The sequence below is a fragment of the Protopterus annectens genome, chromosome 5.part0 (genome assembly GCF_019279795.1).
Source record: "Protopterus annectens isolate FY-2018-M chromosome 5.part0, PAN1.0, whole genome shotgun sequence".
Classification (NCBI taxonomy): domain Eukaryota; kingdom Metazoa; phylum Chordata; order Ceratodontiformes; family Protopteridae; genus Protopterus; species Protopterus annectens.
This window is the reverse complement of record NC_056735.1, coordinates 721,257,185-721,281,257: the sequence shown is the minus strand read 5'-3', so window position 1 is coordinate 721,281,257 and position 24,073 is coordinate 721,257,185. Positions and strand designations below refer to the sequence as shown.

At 43.7% G+C, this 24,073-nt stretch overlaps 1 protein-coding gene across 7 annotated transcripts in view; it reads right to left on the bottom strand.

Annotated features, from left to right (window-relative positions):
• The window catches only part of TBL1X (transducin beta like 1 X-linked), a 2,018,721-nt gene that overhangs the window by 436,602 nt on the left and 1,558,046 nt on the right, over window positions 1-24,073 (bottom strand). For all 7 annotated transcript variants that reach the window (XM_044072565.1, XM_044072569.1, XM_044072563.1 and 4 more), the window contains one exon: window positions 4,190-4,335. In XM_044072565.1, the coding sequence (XP_043928500.1) occupies window positions 4,190-4,335 (146 nt within the window). The remainder of the gene's footprint in view (window positions 1-4,189; window positions 4,336-24,073) is intronic.

Below are 24,073 nucleotides of genomic sequence, written 5' to 3'. Positions count from 1 at the left end.
CTCGGACTTCCCCACCACCCATATAAATTTACATGGCTTCACCCAGGTGATATCTACCTCCACTAGAATCAGTAAGCCTAACAAAAAAGAAAGTATCCTAGATTGGATTCTAATAAACAACCATCCCCATATATATGAAGCAGGCACCCTACCTGAGGACATCAGTGACCACTTCTTAACCTATATACTCAGGAAATGAAAAGACATCCCTCAACAGTCCACCTTCAAAACTATTAGGAGCAACAATAACTTTATTCAGACTAAATTCCAAAATGAACTTAACTCATGTGACTGGACTGACCTAAAACTACTTCCACTAGATGAAGCAGTCTCATACTTTAACTCTAAATTTCTTGCTATCTTGGATAATCATGCTCCCAAATGTGTCATCAGAACCAATAATAAAGTAGCACCATGGCTGTCAAATGATACTAGACAAAAAATCATATGCAGAAATAAAGCATGGGCCTCCTGGAGAACCACTAAATCCCCAAAAGACCACCTCATATTTAAATAGACACGTCCATTATGCTAGACAAAAAAACTACTACTGCAATCTGCAACAAAAGCACCAAAATCATCCACAAAAAATTTGGTCAAACAAACAAACTTCTCCACCCAGGACAATCATCTACCCCTACCCCCTTGACTACCCTCCTAAAACCTCTGAAAATTATTTCTAACACCTTCAACACTTTCTTTACAGAAACCGTTCAATCCCTTGCCAACAAACTAGCTCCCAATAGCCCAAGTTCTACCAATCTCACACCCAATAACCCCACCCTCTTCGAGTATGTGCCAGTACCAACATCTTTTGTTAGGTCACTACTCAAGAAATTGAAACCCACCACTCTGTCGGCAGACCTACTACCTGCAGAGTAAGTCCAAAAAGTCACTGATAAAATAGCTTACCCCATTTCAATACTAACCAATAGATCTATTCTTGAAGCTTATATCCCGTCTATCTGGAAAATCTCCCACATTATTCCTCTCCATAACGGGGGTAATTCCACAGAAATCTCAAATTACAGGCCCATAGCCATCCTGTCACCCCTGGCTAAAATTATGGAAAAATGTATCCGTAAACAATGCCTAGCCTATCATAATCTGAACAATCTCCTAGCCCCCTCCCAGCATGGACTTAGACCTTGCCATAGTACAGCCTCAGCCTTCTTTCCTTCTCTCACACAATAAATCAAAACCGTAACAACAACAAGCTCTCTTCAGCCCTCTTCCTAGACCTTTCCAAGGCATTTGCCATGGTAAACCACCAACTACTCTTAGGGACACTAAAAACACTCTATAGATAACCTAGCAATTAGCTGGTTTCATTCCTATCTAAGTGGCAGACAACAAGCTGTACTATGGAAAGATAACTTATCGTCCTCCAGGGGTCTATATTAGGCCCCCTCATATTCTCCATCTTCATTAATGATCTGCATAAAGTCATCCCAGATGCAACGTGTATACAGTACGCAGATGACTGGACCCTAATCTGTGCTGCCACATTCCCCACAGACTTACAATCTTTATCCCAAAATACTTTCAACAAAGTTGAGAACTCGCCATCTACTATTAAACCCAAATAAAACCAAGCTGATAATCTTCACCCCCACTTGCAAGGTCCCTTTACCATCTCTCACCATAGCATCCAACAATGGTACCATAATTTCCCCAGAACCTAGTAATAAACTGCTAGGAGTAATTATCAACAACAACCTTAATGCTCACGTTGACAAAACTATTAAAACAGTTAATAAGAAACTAGGCTCTTTACATAAGATTAAACTATTTTTATCCCCATCTGCTCAGACTGTGACTGCCCGTACCCATTTGCTATCAACCCTTCTTTATGCCTCACTCATCTTCACAAACCTATGCAAATCTGACCTCAATAAACTTACTAGCTTCTACAATAATATTGTCAGATTTGCCACAGGATCAGCATATAGAACACATCACTGTTTAAACCTTAAATCGCTACGTTGGCTAAAACTACCCTACTAACTTCACTATAACCAATTAATAGTTGTTCACAAAGTTCTCTACCAACCAGATAGTACACCCATACTGAAAAATATTATCACTCCCTACAGTAACCTAAAAACACTCCACTCTTCCAACAAAACGTTAGTATAAACTGTTAAATCCAAAAATTCGGCTGGTGAATCACTATTTTCCAACTTTGTCGGTAAAACCTGGAACTTACTTCCTGCAGAACTTACTACAGTTCCTTCCTTAACAAAATTCAAAATATCTCTTAAAAAACACCTAAAAATGCATTGGCTTTCACAAACCTTGACTAAACCCTACTCAAATACCAACTAAATATGAAAACCTTAGTACAGGAAGAAACTTTCACTATATTACTCTGATTCATTAACTGTCTAGAAAACTGGTTATAAGTCTCTACCTACTGGAAAGTACTAATGTAAGGATGCTATCTTGACACAACCATGTACTTCTAAAATGTATGAGAACCACTAAAATGTAAGCGCTCTCCTTTGACCGTAAATAATCTCTAAATATTTCATGTGTGTACACTAGAAAATATTGTATTATGTTTGCATCTATTGTTGAACATCTGTCCTTTTTGTAGTATTTCACTGTATGTATACATGTAATGTATGTCTGGAGCTTTTCTCCCCGGGCCTCCGCTGAAAATGGACCTATATCCAGTCGGACTTTCCTGGTTAACAAATGTAAAATAAAACAAATAAAACAAATACGTGCAAAATTAAATATTTACAGTCACTACTCACTCCATGGCACAAAGGGATAAAGCCTCAACTACAATCCAGGTTCAAGAAAGAGCCTAGACAGTGGAGCAGGTGTGTGTGTGTGTGTGTGTGTGTGTGGGGATTAAGCAGTCAATCCCAGCTTGCCCTTCCTGGGGAAGGAACGTGGTCTGATCCACTGCAATGGCAATACCTTTAACAGGAACAGGTGTATGGTATACAGCAAGATGCGTCAGGGACACACGCTTGGTGCTACAAAGCCACTTTCCCACAGCCTTCACTTGCATATCTGCGCTTGCACACAGACAGATAGAGAGAGACACACACACACACACACACACACACACACACACACACACACACACACACACACACACACACACACACACACACAGCAAGTGGGTTTAGGAATAAAAAGTAAAAATTCTTAGCATTGAGTCATGGATAGCAGAACTCCAGTGGAGTGGTTAGTAAACTAATTCCCCTCCTGAGGAAAATTAAGGTTAGACCTTAAGACCATATGGGTCCAGGTCCTGGGAGTGAAGGTAGACCCTCATACCTTTTGATTATGGGCATCCCACAAACAGAAGAAACACGAAAGACAATACGAAAGCTGGGGCAAAACAATTTTATTGTTTTTTAGATGGCAGCCTCCTTCCGTCAAATCTCAGCCCCATCATGAGCCTCTAAAAGGCTGCTGCAACCGGGGAATAAATGAGCTAAAGACCCACAAGAAGGATGCTGAAGACTGGCATGCATGAAGAGAAAAATCCCTTTGAAAAAATATGTAGAACTGCTTAACAGCTGACCTTTCTTATAATAAAGAAAGCTTATTTTACTGTCCTACACAATGTACAGATGTGTAGAGTATGACCCTCTGCTACAAAATTTAAACCCACAAATATTGGTCGGTTAACAGTACAAGATGCTGCTTGTATAACTCACCTTACTCTGCTGGCAGTTTTACACAGTCCTATCAAAATGGGAAATAAATAAATGCAATGCGAAAGAGTTTTTAACAAATAAAAATCAAGTTCATATCAAATGATACATGAATTTTAAAAGGCATAGCAAATGGCATCAACTAGCAGGCTAAACACTAGTGAGCTATTCAACTTAAAGGCAATTGTGCACAATTTGTTCATTTTTTTGGCCTTTTATATGACTACTGTAATACCAGCTTAATCAATCTCTTCAAGGTATTTGGCTGGATCCATGACCCACCATTTTGCAGGGATACTGCACCTTGTTTTGTAAGCTCAGAATTTAGTTCCATGGGATTTCCCAGGCCACAGCTCTTCTAAATGAGGTATTAAATCATTTGAACACCAGTACCTTGTTTATATCTAAAGTCAGTGTCAACAAAGTTATACAAGCTGAGCAACTAATCTCTTACTTAATCACCCAAATAATTAATGGCTAATGTTGAGACATTGTATAAAACACATTACCTCATTGATACTGATCTCGGCTTCAACGTACTGCAGGCCTTTCTGAAGTATGGAGATAAGGGCAGCAGGTGGCACTAATGTTCCGTTGATGTTGGACTGACTAATGTGACTCTCAATACCAAATGTAAAGGCAGAATGGGAGAAACCTGAAACCAAGACGCACACACACAAAAAAGGTATTAGATAAGCATTACATAATTATGGTGGTTTGCTTACCCTTCGATAAACAAGAGACAGCTTTTCCTGCAAACACTTTCATCCCCAGTATTCATGTTTTCATATTTTATAACTACCTTTCCGTTTAACACAGACATTTACAAAAAAGTGTTTGAAGCTTTGTGCTTATTTGACTCATGAAAAGACGAGATGCTGAAAATACTATTTGCTTATTGATCTGAGTGGATTTTAAGGAAAAAAGTGATCTCTGATTCCACAAGTCTGTTGTCCATACTTCATGACTTTACTACTGAATCCCTTATATTGAAATGTTCAAATATTTTCAAAAATGCCTTGATAATGACTTTTTACAGCTACATTTCAAGCAGAATCTGAGCAGAACCTACTGCATTCACAGCAGCAGCGCAGACTGTAAATGCAAAACCAAAACAATGATTGTTGGGCTTGACTACAGTTTTAGAGAAAAGTGTCAGCAGGAGGTAACAGCCAACTTGTGTTCTGGATCAAAGATGACAATTATTATAAATATGTAAGAGGACATTTCTACTGCTAATTAAGTAAGAACACTCTATCCTCTGGCACATTTTTGGTAACATGCTATTATGGTGGCTTTGAGAGCTGGTGTTATGGCAGATGACCAGAGGCTGCATGCAGCAACAGTTGTGACTCTAGCTCCACTCTCCGTGCATAGGACAAAAACTGGAACTAGAATGGTGAGTTGGCAGCACTAGTGGAGCAAATTCATCCCCACTGACCCAGAAAACAACATGCCTCTCAATCTCTGAGCACTAAACGTCATAGCACTGACATTTAAAAAAAATCATAGCAGACAGTCAGAAAAAGAAACACTTTTCCAGTTTTTCACAATAGAAGTTCTCTCTATACTAGATCGTATACATTAAGTGAAAATGAATTTTTATACAGACAGTCTACTTACTTAAGATATGTTCCCATAATCAGGCCTGACTTTATGAGGAAATCAGTAAATCTAAGAGGAACAAGGTTAAATGTGAACGTCAAAGTCATAGTACAATACCTAACTCAGGTGGGAATCTAAAGTAAGATGACTGCGTATAACTGTCAAGTGGCAGGTAATGGCCAAGAAAATTTCTAAAAGACAACCTGCAACAGTAGACCAGCAGTCTAAAAAACACTCGTTCTGAGCCTGCAAAATTTTAATAAAATGTTACGATTCCTCTTCATAACCTTTTACATGAAAAGGTTCATTTTTAAATTGTATTTTTATGTATTTGTTGAACCAGTAAGCCAACTAAACAAAAGTGACCTTTTTCATGGACAACCTTAGGAGTACTGCCCGGTTAAGGGATTTTGCTCTTAAGTCACACAGTAGGCAGATCAGGATGGAACATGGCACACCCTACAACCTGGGGCACATGAATGCTCATTAACAACTCAGAAATTTAGTCCTCTGCACTAAGTGCCAGATCTTGTGGCACTAAAATCCATTAATTTTAATGAAATTTCTCCTAGCATATGTTTATATTCTGAACAGTTCATCAAATGAAATAAGTCTTCTACTGAAGACACAGATCAATAACATTTCATATTACTGACTGCAGTAATGGAAACTGGATCAGCAGTAGAGGAATACAGCCCTGACAGCAACCCAGCTGACCCAGGTTCATCTACTGGTTCTGTTACTGCAGGGGTTACACTGAAGTGTAGCACCCTGAGAGGTGGCAGGGCAAGCTTCTCCCACTGCCAGTAGCCTGTTACATACAACATGCTAAAATGTACGTCAGATCAAAAGGCAAGCATAAACAGCAGTTGTAGCATTGCAGCTTATGTGAAAGTTTATTAAATTCAGTGTATGCTAAATATAAACTGCTGTAATGCAACTAAGAAGGGGGAACTGCAGATCCTTTAAACCTCCTGCCTTTTACAAAATACTTCTAAATAATCATATTACTTAACATCAGAATTCATCTAAGCAGAAGCTAGAGCCCCACCCCCCTTAATCACCACACATTTTAATAATACAATAGACAAAAATAATATATATTACTGTAACATTAAGTGCTCGGTTAATATTTGGCGGATTTATTTTTAATATCAGCAAAAATAACACTACTCATAAGCATCAGAAAATACATTTTTTTAAGTTAAACCCATAAAAGTAGATGTTTGAATTATCACTGCTGCAGTAGTCATAGCTAAATGTGTCATATCCTGCCATGGATACAACAGCTGGACAGTTTCAAAGCTTCAGGGTGCCTTCCACATGCCCAAACTGTCAGGCAGCTCTAACTGAGCTGACCAAAACACAACTTTGGGCACAAAGCCCTTCAGAGCTTTCCTGTCAGCCAAAAGAGGGAGGGGGAGCCCTGAAAGGCCAATACTAGGAGCAACAAAAAAATAAATGTCCACACACTGACATACAAAATACACCAAAAACAAGGGGGATAGAGGGAGGGAGTGGCTACTGCAGCAGTGATCACTCGAATATCTACTATTACAGTAAGTTTAACTTAAACAACTGTACTATGTTCATTACATTGATCGCTGCTGAAGTAGCCTTTGCTATATGGGTAGATTACCCTAGCTTGCTACATCTGGGAGGAGGAAGGAGAACAGTCCAGTAGAATGTCGAGAATGGTCAATGTAAAGCCTGATCTAGATTTAGAGAAGAAATCAAGCTTACAGTGCTTTTCAAGAGTATGTACAAAAGACCAAACAGCAGCTTCTAGAATACATCTAGAAAACAACTTTTTCCGAAAAGCCATGTATAAAGCCAAGCCCTGGTAGAGTGGAACTTGACCCTGCCTAGAATAGTTTTGTTATGGTGAGTATAACAAAAGGTAATAGGCCTTAGAAAGTACAGTTTTGTACCTACCATAAATGTAGATGTCCGAACTGGATAGCATCTGCAGTCATAACAACTGGGTTGTCCTGTCGTCAGGCAGCCCTTCGGTCGGCCGGATTCCAAAGTCCGGGTCCGGCTTCAGCTGATGTCACACTTCACCCGACGTCATCTCTGCTGGTCTTCGGGTATAAAGGCATCAGCCGACGCCATTTTCCTCAGTGTTTCTTGCCCCAGATGCCAGTGAAGGCTAAATTTTGGGTAAATGCCAATGTTTCCAAAAAGATAGAAGGCAAACACAAAAAATAAGCATGTATGTACATATATACAAACAAATACACCATAAGAGACTTCCCCCCACCAGCTAGCTATTAGGAGGGTAAATACCCTAGGAGTACCACAGAGGGGAAGGAGGGAGGGTAATCCTGACTGCAGATGCTATCCAGTTCGGACATCTACATTTATGGTAGGTACAAAACTGTACTATGTCCTTCATGGATGCATCTGCAGTCATAACAACTGGGTAGAATACCATAGCCAACTAGGGGAGGAGGAAGAATAGATTATGGTGTGGTTAGGATCCCTTGCAGTACAGCAGTGGCAAACCCTGCTCGGGATCTGGAATACAGAGGTAAATTATAATGCTTGGCAAATGTATGCACGGAGGTCCAAGTAGCCGCTTCAGTAATGTCCTTGGTTGCCACTACTCGTAAGAAGGCTGTGGTAGTGGCTGTTGCCCTTGTAGAATGAGGCCTTATGTTCTGTGGAATTGGTTTTCCATGGAAGGAGTAACAGAATCGTATGCAATTTCCTATCCATTTGGAGATTGTCTGTTTGGAAATAGCTTTTCCTTCCCTTCCTGTTGCATAGGCTACAAAAAGCTGGTCAGTGTTTCTGTTACTTTTTGTTCTGTCCAGGTAGTAGCGAAGCTGTCTATGTACATCCAAGGTATGCAGCATTCTTTCCCCTCTGTTTTGTGGGTTGGGGAAGAAGGTAGGTAGGTGGATTGCCTGGTTTAAAGACACTCTGGATACCACCTTAGGCATAAATGTAGGATTAGTCCTCATGGACACTCTATCTTGGTGAAAGATTAGGAAGGGTTGTACTGCCATTAGGGCCTGAAGTTCAGAAACCCTCCTTGCTGAGGTTATTGCCAGTAGGAAAGCAGTTTTCCACGATAGATGCTGCAGGTCTGCTGTTGCTGCTGGTTCAAAAGGTGCGAGTGTCAACTTTTCTAGCACAAAGTTCAAATCCCAAGTTGGCAATGGTGGTTTCCTAGGAGGTTTTACATTCTTGATCCCTCTGAGGAACTGCCTGAGTAAAGGATGTGAAAAGACAGGTGGATCAAAGCTGTATTCTGCTGAAATAGCTGATGCATGTATCTTGATGGAGGAATAGGACAGGCCTGTATGTAGAAGCTCTGCCAAATACTCCAGAATGTTAGCAATATCTATATTTGACACATCTTTTCCTCTTTCAGCACTCCAAATGACAAACCTTTTCCATTTTCCTGCATAGTTCCTTCTTGTTGAAGGTCTGCGGGCTTCAAGGATAATGTCTTTAACCCTTTTGGAAAGTTCTGGATTTGTTGCTGCTATGTGATGTTCCATGCAGTCAGTTGCAACGTTTTTAGGTTTGGATGCATGATGCTGTAGTTGTTCTGAGTTAACATCAAAGGCATCAGGGGTATTGACCACATTTTGTCCCGAGACATGCTCCTCGGCAATGGGTACCAGTGTTGTCTTGGCCAGTTTGGAGCTATCAGGGTTATCCTTGGACGTTCCTCCTTGATTTTTAGTAATACCTTTTGTATCAAGGGAAGAGGTGGGAATGCATATGCTGTCAGACTTTTCCAGCTGAAGGAGAGCGAATCCACTTTCCATGCAAGTGGGTGGAATGTCCTTGTGCAGAATTTTTTGAGCTGGTGATTGAGAGGGGAAGCGAATAGATCTATCTGTGGCATTCCCCATTTCTTTGAGATGGTCTTGACCATGTCCGGGTGTAGCATCCATTCGTGGGCATCCGAGGTGGTTCTGCTTAACATGTCTGCTAGAGTATTCTCCTTTCCCGATACAAATATTGCCTGTAACTGGATGTTGTAGCTGAGTGCCAGGTTCCAAAGGTCCAAAGTCATTCTGCATAGGGGGTATGAATGAGTGCCTCCCTGTTTGTTGATGTACCACATGACTGTGGTGTTGTCTGTCCTTATCATCAAATGGCCTTCTTTGAGAAATGGTCTGAATTTTTGGATTGCCAGTTTTACTGCCAGCATTTCTTTTAGGTTGATGTGCAGGTGAAGCTGGTCCTGCGTCCACAATCCTTGTACGCATTTGTCCAGCATGTGAGCCCCCCATCCTAGGTCTGAGGCGTCTGTTGTGATGGTTTGGCTTGCTTGATAGTTGTGAAAGGGTAGGCCTGGGTTTGACTGGCATGCTTGAGCCCACCATAGGAACTCCTGTTTTAGGCATGGGATTAGTGGGATTTCTGCTTCTAGGCTGTGCCTGTGTTGTGACCATAAATTCTTTAGGTACCACTGTAGTTTTCTCATATGTAGTCTGGCATGTGGAACCAAGATAATGCATGATGCCATGAAGCCCAAGGCCTGCAGAACTTTTCTTGCTGTTAGCTTGTTCTGTCTTGTTAGTGCCAAGAAGTAAAGAGGGAGATCTTTTTGTTTTTCTGCAGTTAGGAATGCCATTTGCTTTACTGTGTCCAATTCCGCGCCCAAGAATGTCCTTGTTTGGGATGGTATCAGCCTTGACTTTTGTAAATTGACTGTGTATCCCAGTGCTTGTAGCAAGTAAATGACCCTTTGTAAATCTGTTGTCAGCTTGCTTTTGTTGTCCCCTTGTAGCAGGCAGTCGTCCAGGTATGGGTAAATTTGGATTCCCTGTAGCCTGCAGTGGGCGATTACTGATGCCAGGCATTTTGTGAATACTCTGGGCGCAGTAGATAAGCCAAAGGGCAATGCTGAGAATTGATAGTGCTCTGATCCTGCAAGAAATCTGAGGTATCTTCTGCAAATTGGTCGAATGGGGACGTGCAGGTATGCCTCCTTGATATCTAGAGTTACCAGCCAACACTCCTTGCCCAGCATGGGAAGAAGTTGCTGTAGGGTCAGCATTTTGAATTTTGGGACAATGATGTATGTATTTAAGGTGGACAGGTCGAGAATCGGTCTCCAACTTTTTTCCTTTCTTGGAACTAGGAATAGTCTGGAGTAGAATCCTTTGCCTTGTTCTGTTCTTGGTACTCTTTCCACAGCTCTCATCTTTGTTAATTGCATTATCTGCTGTAGAGCTTCTGCTTTTTGATTTGGAGGCAGGTTTGGCATTCCTCTTTGACTGGTAAAGTGTGGAAGTGGAACCGTATCCTTGGTCTATGGTTTGCAAAATCCACTTGTCTTTTGTGATATAGTGCCAGTTCTTGGAAAATAAGGTTAATTTTCCGCCTAATGGTGCTGCTATTTGTTCCCTGGTAGGCGGAGTTAGAATCAAGTCACTGTGATTGTGCTGTTGTAGTGGTAGTGGCTGTGCCTGTGCCTCTGTTATTACCTTGCCACTGTCGTCCTCTGTAGGCACCCCTCTGGATTGATTTCTGCCTCTGGAACGTCTATTCCTGCCCCTTTGGGATCTAGTGGAGTCAGGAAAGGACCAATTTTGGCAGGCCAGTTCCTGCTAAACCTTGGGGGCTGAACCTGCAAGAAATCTTTAACCGTTTGTACAGATTTTGCCTTTTCTTCCATTTTCTTCATTACCTGCTGGGCAGGTGTACCAAACAAACTGGCCTTATCCATAGGAGCATCTAATAACTTAGCTTTAACATGATCCGGTAAGACCTGTTCCTTCAGCCATGCATGTCTTCTTATCACTGTGCCAGTCATGGCTGATCTAAATGAAGCCTCCAGTGCATCATAGCCACATTTTAAGGAATGGTTACTAACCTGTTGGATGTTATTTACCATTTCTAATACATATTTCTTATCTATAGAGTCATCAGAGGATAGCTTTTAGTTAACTGATCAAGCATAAACTCTTGGTATTGTATCATGTGAAACTGACAGTTTAAAGCTCTAGCTGAGAGAGTAGCTGAGGTGTAAACTTTTGCCCCATCTGTCTAAAGACCTGGCTTCCCTTTCAGAAGGAATAGGGTTTTTGCTGTGGTCGAGGCTACTGCCTTAGGCCCCTGGGATATAGTTTCGGGGTCTGCAAGTGGGGCCTTATATAGGTGATGATGAGTGTCTGGTACCCTGTAAAATCTATCTGGTTTGGCAGGGGCTGGAGGTAAGGAATCTGGTGCAGTGCAGACATCATTAAATGCATCGTCCACAACAGAGAGGACAGGAGATATAGCTAAGGGCCTGTGTTGTGGAAGGTGCAGAAAAGTCCTAAGTCTTTTTCTGGAATCTGAGAAATCCTGTTCCTGCCATTGGAATTGTTCTCGCATGGCATGTAAGGTTTCCCCAAAGGAGAATTCTTCTGGTAGAGAAGCAGCTGGAATGGATTCTTCAGCATCTGAGTCTTCATAATTGGAGAAATGAGCCTCTGGCTGGTCTGTAATATCTGAGTCATCCGCAGAATCATCAGAGGACACAGGCTCGGGGGGCTCTGCTCTAGGTCTCTTTTCTGGGGGCTGAGAGGCCCTGTCTGGGTGAGATTGAGACCCCCTAATTAAAGATATTAAATCTTCTGCCAGAGTAAGCATTTGTGTACTAGAAGAGGGCCTGGTTGAAGGGGGTTTAACAGGCACTGATTTAGTAGATTTGGCTGCTTTAGCCCTGGCAAAGGCCTTAATAGACATGGCTGCAGGAGGCCTAGCAGCACCACGTGCTGGGGTAGAGACATCCAAAGGGATGGTGTCTGATAAGTCACTAGTAACCACTGTTGTAGGAAAAACTTCTGAGGCCGATTCAAGTAAGGTAGCAGGAACCTCAGTAGTAGTCATTGATTCAGCTGTACTTTGATCAGTTTTCTCGGTTTCGGCCGAAACCGAGACACTCGTGGTTTGCTTAACCATGGTTTCGGCCGAAACCGTGGACCGCGATTGTCGGTCTTTTTCTTTGCGCTTTTAACAATTTGGGTAGTCGGAGGATCCGACGGCATAATGTACGCAAAATCTGAGCCGAAAACTGTTCAGCAAACTCCGACCGACGCCTAAGCGTTCGTCGGTTGAATGAGGCACAGGCCGAACAGGCTGCTACGTCGTGGTCTGGGCCTAAACAAGGCAAACAGTAAGAGTGGAAATCTTTATGAGGTATTTGTTTCCCACAAGTTAAACAGTTATTGACTTTTTCTGACATCGGCTGAGGCAAGAAAGGGTCCCCAACGGGGTACTTAGCTTTTAGAAGTCTTCGAAGTAGTATTCGGTAGTAGTAATCTCTGGATCTGACCGACTGGCACTTGCGAACAGCTTCTGCTTCGGGCGCCACGTGGCAAGAAAGACTGAGGAAAATGGCGTCGGCTGATGCCTTTATACCCGAAGACCAGCAGAGATGACGTCGGGTGAAGTGCGACATCAGCCGAAGCCGGACCCGGACTTTGGAATCCGGCCGACCGAAGGGCTGCCTGACGACAGGACAACCCAGTTGTTATGACTGCAGATGCATCCATGAAGGACATCACCATTTGGAAATAGTCTGTTTTGACACAGGTTGTCCTTTCTTCTCATCTTCACAAGAAATGAACAACTGACCTTAAGATCTGAAAGATTTAGTTCTGACAAGATAGTATCTGAATTGTTTGTGAACATCCAAGGTATGGAGTATCTTCTTCTCCGTCATTCTGTAGGTTCAGGAAAGAAAAAGGGGGAGATGGGTAGTGTGGCTTACAGTAAACTCAGATACCACTTTAGGCATAAAAGAAAGATTAGTTCTCAAAGAAACCCTGTCCGTATGGAAAGTAAGACAAGGATGACTCACCATAAGAGCTTGCAACTCAGATATCCTTCTTGCAGAGGTCAGGGTAATTAGTAAAATTGCTTTCCATATTAAGAACCTCAAGTCAGTCAGATTAGTTGTCTCAAATGGAGCAAGTGTTAGCTTCTCTAACACAAAATTAAGATCCCAAGGAGGGGCCACTGGTTTTCTTGGAGGCGTCTTATGCATGTTTCCTTTCCACAACATTTTGACATGAGACTGCATTGAAAAAGGGGGATCCATGGGCAGGCATACTGAAATGGCTGATAAATGACCCTTGGTAGAAAAATAAGAAAGGCCATAGGACAGTAACTCGCACAAATGTAGAACCAGGGAACAATTAGCACTGAATGGGTGCTGGTGATGCATAAATGACCCTTGGTAGAAAAATAAGAAAGGCCATAGGACAGTAACTCGCACAAATGTAGAACCAGGGAACAATTAGCACTGAATGGGTGCTGGTGATGCTGCTGGCGCCAACTAGAAAATCTTTTCCACGACTTTCTAGTAGCAGGCTTTCCTGACTCATTTAGCAACTGCTGTACATCCTCATAAACAGGTGCCTGCAATGAATTAAGACCTTATAATCCAGGCAGTCAACTGAAGTTGACTGCTGTCAGGGTGTATCAAACACTCCTAATTCTTGTGTGAGGAGATCCAGTATGTGAGGAAGCTTGCCATATTTGCTCCTGGCCATTTCCAAACGAAGTGAAAAACATGGTTGCCTAGGTCAGAAAGGAGGCACCATGACAATGTTCTGAATGTTCCTTTTGAATCTTCAAACATATCCTGGATATTAGAAGAAAGGGTGGAAAAGCATAGGGGAACATTCCTGGCCAAGGAAAAGAAAAAGCATCTGCCTTTCAGCCCTTTTTGCATAGAGTCCTGGTACAGAATTTTGCCAGATGATTGTTCAGAGCAGAAGCAAAGAGGTCTGGTTGAGAAACTCCCCACAGATGGATCAAATCTTAGAAGACCTTGGTCTAGTTCCCATTCATGAGGGTCTGCCCTGGGTTTGTTCATCTTTGTTCTGAAGGAATGTGGGATGCCTGTAGAGTGAGACTGTGCTGTGAAGCTATACCCCAAACTAACATGGCTAGTCTGCAAAGGTAGTATGACCTGGTTCCCCCTTGCTTGCTGATGTACCACATGACTGAAGCATTGTCTATAACCACTTGCAGAGGTCTCAGGGATCAAAGATGGTTCAGAGAGTTTAGTGCCTTGATCAGAACAAGCATCTCCTTGATATTTATGTACCTGCATCTGTCCCTTGGTGTCCCACACCCCTGCATTTTTATCCCTCCTGAAACTGCTTCCTAAGCAAAGTCCAAGCGTCTGTGGTGACTAACTGCTTTGGAGAATGGAGGGAGAAGGGGAGACCTGGATTTAAGGGGTTCCCCTGCATCTGACCAAACGAACGTTTGTTCAACAAACACAGGGGTGTCATTCAATGTCAACAGTACGGATGTTTGAATGGTGGATATGTTGATGATATGGAATGTCGAAACAGGTAAGTGGGGTTGGGGGTGAGATTTTGTGTGTGTGTGTGTGTGTGTGTGTGTGTGTGTGTGTGTGTGTGTGTGTGAGAGTGTGACTGAGTTAGGGTTGGGGATGAATGAAGGATGGGTTTTATGCAATTGTGTGCGACTGTATTTTAGGGTAAGGGTTAGGTTAGAAGATAGATGTAGTGTTGTGTTGTGTGTGTGTCTGAGTCTGTCTTGTGTAATGCCAGTGGTACGGGAAGGTTTTTTAATGACGTTAAGGTGTAGGGTTAGGATTGGGGAAGGGGCAGCATTAGGGTTAGCACCCATTACTAAAGAGGACAGCCTACCCTCTTTAGTGATGGGTGCTAACCCTAAAACTAACGCTGCCCTTTCCCCCAACCCTAACCCTATACCTTAACATTATTAAAACCTTCCTGTAACACTGCCACTATTCAAACAAATGAGGCTAGTGTTACACAGGGTTTTAGTTTTAACATTGGGACAGGAAATAGTTTTTCTTTCTTGATATTATTATTCCATTTTTGTTTTTTTTCTTCATTATTGTGTATGATCAAACTTATTTTGTCTGTGTTTTACATTCGACATTAGGGCAGTTTGGATATACACAACAACCCCATTTAAGGATATATGTTGTCTCCATCAAAAGATTTTTCTTCTGACAAACCCCAGCACTATTACTTGAAAAGACAAAGAGTGTTGAATGTTGGGATCAAAGAGATCTCAGATACCACTTTCTCATGTGGAGTCTTGCCAGGAGTATCATTAGAATCATAGATGCCACGAGACCCAAAATCCTGAGGTATTCCTTTCACAGTGACTGAAGTCTGAGTGGAAAACCTTAGAAACTAATCTAGATAAAGATCCATTTTGTTTCCTGTGGAAGAAAAGATCTTTGAAATGAGGTGTCAAGTTGACATCCCAGGAACACAGTCGTGTGAAAGTCCCAAGAAAGACTTTTTGAATGTTCTCTTGGAACCTAGCTTCTGTAAGAAATCTCTCACCCATGAGAGTGATTCCTGACACTTAAAAAAAGTCTCTGCAAAGATAAACAAGTCATCTAAATATGGAAACATGTAGCTAACCTGTAGCCTACAATGAGCTATAACTGAAGCTAGACACTTTGTAAACCATCTTGGTGCAGTTGATAGTACAAAGGCTAAAGGCAAACAATCGATAAGGTGATGCATATCCACAAAACCTTAAAAAATGTCTGCTATCTGGATGAATACGGATGTGATAAGCAACTTTTAAGTCTAATGTTACCAGGAAACTTGAAAGAGAAAGAAGAGATAACTGGTTGTGAAGTGACATCATTTTGAATTTAGATGCTATCACATACAGGTTTAGGAAAGAAATATCCAGAAATGGACAGCAAAAATTTTCTTTTTTGGCACTAGGATAATTTTTGAATAAAAACACTCAACATCTGGGAAGTAGGAACTTGTTCTATCACTCTTTGGCACATCATGTGATGAAGACCCGGTGAAAACCTCCCATTATCATATGCAACCCTGATGATGATGCGTCTTTTGGCTTTTCCCGGTTAGGGGTCGCCACAGTGGAACTCCGGTCCGCTAATGATTGGTAGTTTATTTTTACATGCCGAGTTACCAGCCCTGACGTACAACCTTCAACGAAGGTACTCCCATTATCGCATGTCTCCACGCAGAAGACGCTCTAGCTGAGAATCAAACCGGACAGCATCTTACTGTGAGGTGACAACGCTACCGCAGCACCACCACCGCGAGTATATGCAACCCTGATGATAATTTTCAGAACCCATTTGCCTGAATCTATCTGTTGCCAAACAGAAGAATGGAGATTCAGACTTTCTGGAAGTAAAAAGGGGCCAGGGTAGGATTTTCAAGATGTTCTGATAGTCATTCATACTTGTTGGGACTGTTCTTTGTTTGGAGAGGTTTGAGACTTCTTTTTGTAACCCCCTTGCCATTTCGTCTTAAACATCTCTTTACCTATATTTTATTGAGACTACTCTTTTTTTTGCTGAAACTGGATGAGGAGATTGAAAAGGAGGGCTGAAAATCTTAGAGATTTCCCTGGATCAGCTTGTCCCTTTTAAAACACATTTTGGTCACCTCTTCAGCAGAGGGAACAAACACAATCTCTATCCAGGGCAGAATTTAAACTCTCATTTTTATTATCATCTGGAAGGTTCTGTGAATGCAGCCATGCAACCCTCCTTTAAACAGCACCAGTGGCCATAGCCCAGGAAGAAGTATCAACAGAGTCATCATACACACAAACTGTAAAGGATGGTTAGTGACCAGTGCAATATAAGAAAAAGAAGTTGTAAACTCACCATAACATTCCATCTGAGTAGTTCTACTTCATTTGTCTTCACAACCAACTACCAATAAAACTGTAGAACCACACAAGTACAGCACGACACAGCAACTGCAGGGTACAATTCTTTATTCACAAAGGTTATTATTATATTTTATAATATTTTACGTTAAAGTTTTAGTGCAATTTTACTGTATACATAATATATGTCTTTTAAATTTATGTATATTACTTTAAATGTTGACTGATGGTTAATTAATTACTTTATTAATTAAGGATTTGGTTTGTTATATAAAGGCTGGGTGGGTTATTTTTCATTGTTCTGAGGAAGTCCCTATTGGTGGGAAGAACGCGCTAAACCTTTGTGAATAAAGAATTGTACCCTGCAGTTGCTGTGTCGTGCTGTGCTTGTGTGGTTCTTCATTTGTCTTCAACCTGTGGGTCCTCAGATCCATATTGGATCTGACACGGCCGCATTTTCTAGCTATGGCTTTGAGCTCCACGCTCCTCCCCCTACCCATAATGCCCCTGTCTTCCTTCTCCCTTCAGATCTAGTTTGCTGCCTAACATATAAAAGATACCCAACCAAATAACATCTTATCTTCCAACACAAACATCACAAAAGAACTTTACCCTGACAGAACCAAAGATCCCAGCAACAATTGTCCATTACAAAGAATGTGTCAAATCCCAAAGGATAAGGTTGGGGGAAAGGAGGGGGGGGACGGTTAAAGACAAATGAAGTAGAACTACACAGATGGAATGTTATGGTGAGTACATAACTTCTCTTATCTGAAGTAGTTTACTTCATTTGCTCTTCAACTTGTGGGACAGAGTCCCCAGCTACCCAAGTCTTGGGAGGCCCTCATGGAAGGATATTCCAGAGCAACGCAGAACCAAAGGATGCACTACTCCTAGAGACCAAATCCAGTTTGTAATGAGAAATAAAGGTATGAGATGAGGCCCAAGTAGCAGCTGAACAAATCTCATCCAGAGAGACCCTAGACCAAAAAGCTGCTGACGTAGCCATAAATCGAGTCAAATGAGCCTTCACCTTTCCCAGAAGAGACAAACCTGGCCAATGCATAGTGAAATCCAGTGAGCAATAGTCACTTTTGAGACAGGTTTACCTAAAAAGGGCTTGGCATAGGACACAAAAAGCTGATCAGACTTGCGGAAAGATTTAGTTCTCTGCAGATAAAACCTCAACTGCCTGTGAACGTCCAGTAGATGTATTTGCCCCTTTGTTCTGGTAGTTTGGAAAAAATACTGGTAAGTTAATAAACTGATTGGTATTTGCCTCTGAGGCTACCTTGGAAAGGAAGGACGGGTTAGTGCATAGCAACACTCTATCCTTCTGAAAGATCATGTAAGGGACTTTGATAGAAAGAGCTTGAAGCTCTGACACCCTTCTAGTGGATGTAATAGCAACCAAGAAGGCAGTTTTCCAGGTCGAAAATCGTAGCTCCACAGATGCCGCAGGCTCCAAGGGAGGAGAAACCAAAGCCTGCAACAACAAAGTAAGGTCCCACAGAGGGAAGGGGTCCTTAACTGGAGGTCTGAGAAGAAAGGCACCTTTGAGGAAGGTTTTACAAAGTTTAGAAGAGGCCAACAAAGACATGTCTACCCCAACATGAAAATTAGAAATGGCGGCTAGTTGAACTTTAAAAATTGAGGAACTTACACCCTAATGAAAAATGCTAGCTAGGAAATCTAAAACCGCTGAAAGTGGTGCAGTGAAAGGGTCCAAAGACCTCTGAATAGCCCAAATAGAAAAACGTTTCCATTTATTGCAATAAAATTTCCTGGTGGACGATTTATGAGCTACCACGGGAGATGATAAACCGGGAGTCCTATGAATCATTGGAACCAGAGCAGCCAAGAAGTAAGCTTCAGACATGTCCAGATCTGGATGAGGAATCCCCAAGGGATGTGAGAGCAGATCCGGAACCAGATCAAAGATCCATGGTGGAACAACTAGGTGAGACCTGAGTAAGGGAAACCATACCGGACTAGGTCAGAATGGGGCTATGAGGATCACAATGCTCCCCAGCCTTCAGGCTTTCTGCAGAAACTTCGACATGAGGGGAAGAGGAGGATAAGCATAAAGAAGCCCGGGAGATCAAGCATGAATCAGAGCGTCTCTGGGGACTTCTCCCGGAGGGGGGTTCAGAGTGAAAAACTCGCTGCATTTCACGTTGGAAGGAGATGCAAAGAGATCACAGGAAGGATGACCCCACTCTAGGAAGATCTGCTCCACTACTGAAGGCTTCAGAGACCACTTGTAAGGCATCAGGATAGATCTGCTGAGCCTGTCCGCTAAAATGTTAGACCGTCCCGGGACAGTGGAGATCACCCATTCCCACACTCTCATGGCCTCTCAACATAAGGGATAAGATCTGGTTCCCCCCTGTTTTTTGATATATCAGACTACTGACATGTTGTCCATCTGAATTGAAATTGTTCCCAGAAGAAGATGAGCATGGAGGGCTTGCAACGCAAGAACCGCTCTCATCTCTACAACATTGATATGCAGATAGGTCTAGGAAGGGGACCACGTGCCTTGGACTGTCATTTCTGAGCAATGAGCCCCCCACACAAGTAGGGAGGCATCAGTGGTCACTGTGGTTTGGTGTAGAGGAGGTTGAAAGGGATATCCCTTGAGTAGATCCGGGGACTGAATCCACCAACAAAGGGAGTCCCTGCATGCTTTTGAAATTCTCACTGGAAAGGATAAGGGAAGGTCTAACAGTGACCACTGTACCGGTAGAGTCCACTGCAGTACCCTCATATGAAGGCGTGCCATGTGGAGAAGATTTATTGTCGCCGCCATAGAACCTAAAGCTCTTAACACCACTTTGCCTGTTGTTAAATGGGTCTGAAGGATGTATGAGATGTGTACCCTCAAGCTGCGTAACCTGTCTGAGGTGAGGAACACCTGTGATTGTATTATGTCCAGCTGTGCCCCAATGAAATCTAGAACCTGGACCAGTTGAAGGACAGACTTGTTCATACTGATCGTGATGCCCAACTTGCTGGATAAAAATGAAAAGAGGAGTCCCTGGCCTGACATAGTAGATGCTCTGAGGGGGCGGTAAGGAGCCAATCGTCTAGGTATGGAAATACCTGAATGCCCTGAAGCCTCAGGTGAGCCACTACCACTGTCATTACCTTGATAAACACCCGAGGGCTGTGGTGAGACCTAAGGGGAGGGCTCAAAATTGGTAATAACTGGCTCAAAGCCAGAAGCGAAGCAACCTCCGGGAGCACCTGTGCATTTTGATGTGATAGTACACATCTTGGAGGTCAATCGAGCACATCCAGTCTCTGTCCTGTAGATAAGGCAGAATAGATTGAATCATGACCATCCAGAATTTTGTCTTGGTTACAGACAGGTTCAACTGGGACAGATCCAATATTGGTCTGAGGTCTCTAGTCTTTTTTGGCACTAAAAAGAACCTGGAATAAACCCCGGATACGGACTGGTCTGGGGGGGGGGACCAGTTGGATGCTTCATTTTCTCAGCAGTGGATCTACCTGCACTACTGCTTCCTCCTACTGCGTGCGTAGAACATCTGGGAGGGTTTTGTTGGAAGGGGTGGATCCTTGAAGGGGGCGGAATATCCTCTGTATACGACTCTGTAGTGATGGAGTGCAGTGAGGCAGGACTGCTGTCCGGGTTTATCTGAGAATGGTTCTCTGGACCCGAAATTCCTAGGACCCCATCTGCCTCTAGGGCAGTGTCTGTTGTATCCCCCACTGCCTCTGGGGGACGGTGAGCCCTGAGCGTCCTGGGAAAAAGCATGAGACTTGTGGAACCACATCTTCTTCTGGCCTTGCTGGTTCCTGGAAAAGGACCTTTGAGGCGGTGAGAAGTGGACCACGATGGCAGACAGTGTCTTCCTGTCCTTCTCGCTCTGGACTAAAGTCTCTCTGTCTGTTTTCCCAAAAAGGGAAGAACCATCAAAAGGGGCACTGGTGAAGGACCCCTTGAAGGGCTCCGAGAACTGACATAAGTGGAGCCAGGTGTGATGCCGGATGGCAACGCCTGACCCTGCCGCCCGTGTGGCTCCCTTTGTGGAATGGGAAAGCAAATGCATGGACGTGTTGGCTACAGATTTTAGGGTGGCCATTCGTGCAAACGTCTTCCTATCCTCTGCCGACATGGACCCTGGGGTCGACTCCGTGACTTCATTGACCAGATCTCTCTCGAGTCAGATAACGTGCGCCATGTATTTCAGCGCCCTCATGCAGAAGGTCGCTGAAGCATAGACTCGCTTCCCAAAGCGATCCAATGTCCTCAACTCTCAGTCAGTTGTATGGACCGTGGAACTCTCCTGTGAGAGTTCCTTCTTGGTGGCTGCCACCACCTGAATAGCATCTACAGGGGACCCCTTATGCCAGTGTAATTTGTCTGCGGGAGGGCTCAAGACCTTGTCTGGGCACTTGGGTATTGGTTCTATGGTGTCCGGCTCCTTCCATGCCTAGATGTAAACAGATCCATGAGTGGATCAGCAGTAGGGGACATCCAAGACGTAAATGGGCCCAAGCCGAATGCCTCCAGAAGCACGGACTCATCAAGAGGTTGGTTTTGGGGCAATCCACCCCCCATCTTTGGTGTAGGATTTCCATGATGTCTCCAAAGGAGACATCCTAGGGGGTGATCTTGGAGAACCTTCCCCTTCATTCAGGTCCGTGTCTTCTGTGAGGGGACTCTGGAGGGGAGTCCAAGGGCCTAATTTCACACGTATGCTTGTGGGGGGGGAGCTCTCTGGGGAGGTCCAAGGTCAGAACATCCTGGGGTATTACAGCTATGGGCTGTCCCTGAGAGGGCAAGATGGCCGGACCTGCACTTAAGACCAGGGGGTTCTGGACAGACTCTGAAGACGAAATAGTCAGAGGCCTCGACCCAGCAAGAACCCTCTCCACTACATCAAATGCAGAGGGGGAACGGACTTCCTGGGCTGAAATGGTGGAAGTCTCTCTGCCCCTGATCCGACTGGGGGAGTTGGCACAGAGCCTCTAGGAGCCAAGACGCTGAGGGGGATGCTTCTCTCTGACAAGCTCGGAGCAGAGAGCACCCCCTCGGATTCGACATACTCAGGGCACTGGCCGGTGTCGAGGTACAATCAGCGCCAACCCCTCAACTCAGACCGCCCTCAGGTCCAACAGCTCCGAAACCATGGGTCGGATCGGAGAAGGAGTGATGGGTCTAAATACTGGTTGGAAGGAGCCCGCTCCAGTGGGAGAAGGCCCTGGCAAGACCCCCATCTGGAATTGAGTGCAGATACATTTCCACATCATCTTGTCCATCTCTGCTTCAGATAGGCTCTGGGTAGAGCGGGAGGATGCCACCCGAAATGGGCCAGGAGAGCTGGTGGGGAGAGGGTCTAGGTGACAACTGGCTAATGAGAATCTCAGGCTCAGGGGAGAAGCTTGGGGAACTGAGCAGAGGTGAAACAGGCCTGGAAACGGGCTTAGTTTTTGGCAGGGGGGATGACCTCCGACAAGCGGTCAGGGGAGCGCTTACGAGGCCGGTCCTTCTTGACCTTATTCCCTTTCCTGGGCCTTTTGGCGGGAGGGTGAGTCCCAGAGGCCAAGGAATGGGAAGACAAAGCAGCAGTCACTGTTTGCTTAGCAGGGGAAGGTGGGACATCCCAGCAGTGGAGGGCAATAGGCCCTTGACAATCAGTGTGTCCCACCTGTCCTTAAGAGCTCTGGGATTAAACCCAGTGCAAATAAGACAGGGGGAGTGGAGGTGGGCTACCCCCAAACAAACCACACACATTGTGTGGCCATCCGCCGGGGAAAGTTTATGGCCACAATCTGTGCATCTCTTGAAACTAGGCTTTGGGGCGTCTGCCACACCTTAGCCGGTTCAAGCAAAAATGCGCGCACACACACACACACACACACACACACACACACACACACACACGCACACACGCACACACACGCACACACACGCACACACACGCACACACACACCACACACACACTACCAGGAGGAAAGAAAAGAGAGGAGGAAGATATAAAAGTCTACAAGAAAACAACTACGAAGAACCCCTTGAAGGACGAAGAACCCCGTGAAGGTATAAAAAAGATTGGGAATGAAAGGGATAGTTAGAAAGATATCTAAGGTAAAATTTTGCACTTTAAATTGCAATGGCGTTCGGACCACGCTGCTTCCTCTCAGGCGGCAAACAAGATCTGGGGGGGAGAAGGGAGACAGGGGCATTATGGGTAAGGGGAGGAGCATAGAACTCAGAGCCGTAGCTAGAAAATGTGGCAGTGTCAGATCCGATATGGATCCAAGGACCCACAGGTTGAAGAGCAAATGAAGTAAACTACTTCAGATACAAAGTTAGTTAAAGTAGATTTTTTCCTCACAAGAAGAAAATGCAGATAAAACATTCATCATACTTAGAAGTATACATTTTCCCATAGCTATCAATCATTTTCCTATCCCTATTAGAAATAATAGGATTGGAATCAACTAAGTGCTTAGCAGCAGTGGGGTCAACTAAAGCTATAACTGCTGGGTCAGCTCTGGGAATAGTGTAAGACTGAGGAACTTTATACTTCCTACATACCTTGTAGGGGCAGCTGGCTGCCTACCAGGAAAACTGCAGGCAGTGACAAACTCATCCTCTAAAGTAGGCAGAACACAAGGAATGGGTGTAGTTTCTGGAACATCCTTAACAACTCACAGTATTTTCTAAGGGACTAAGAAACTTCAGTGTGTTTTCCCACCGAAAATACTGACATATTCTAGCAATAGCCTCAGAGAAAGATAACCCCCCCGCACAGGGAGAATCAAAAACTCAGCTCTCTTCTTCTGAGTCTGAATCAGAAATCTGAGGAGTAAACCCTGCAACTGTCCCTGCATCTTCTTGTTCAGATTCAGAATCTTGACTCTCTTTCTTTCACCAAAAACTATTTTACAAGGAGGAGCAATAGCCTGAATTAAACCCTGAGCCAGACCCAATAAATTATTCCTATCAAAAAAAACATGGGGAGGTTTTCAGTTTTTTTTTTTACAAGAAAAATGGGACCAAATATGTTACTAATGGCAGCAGCAGCTTCCCAAGGGATGGGAACAGCATTCTGATAAAACAAAGGAAACTTTCCCTGTTCCCTCTCCCAGAATTGACAAGAGTGGC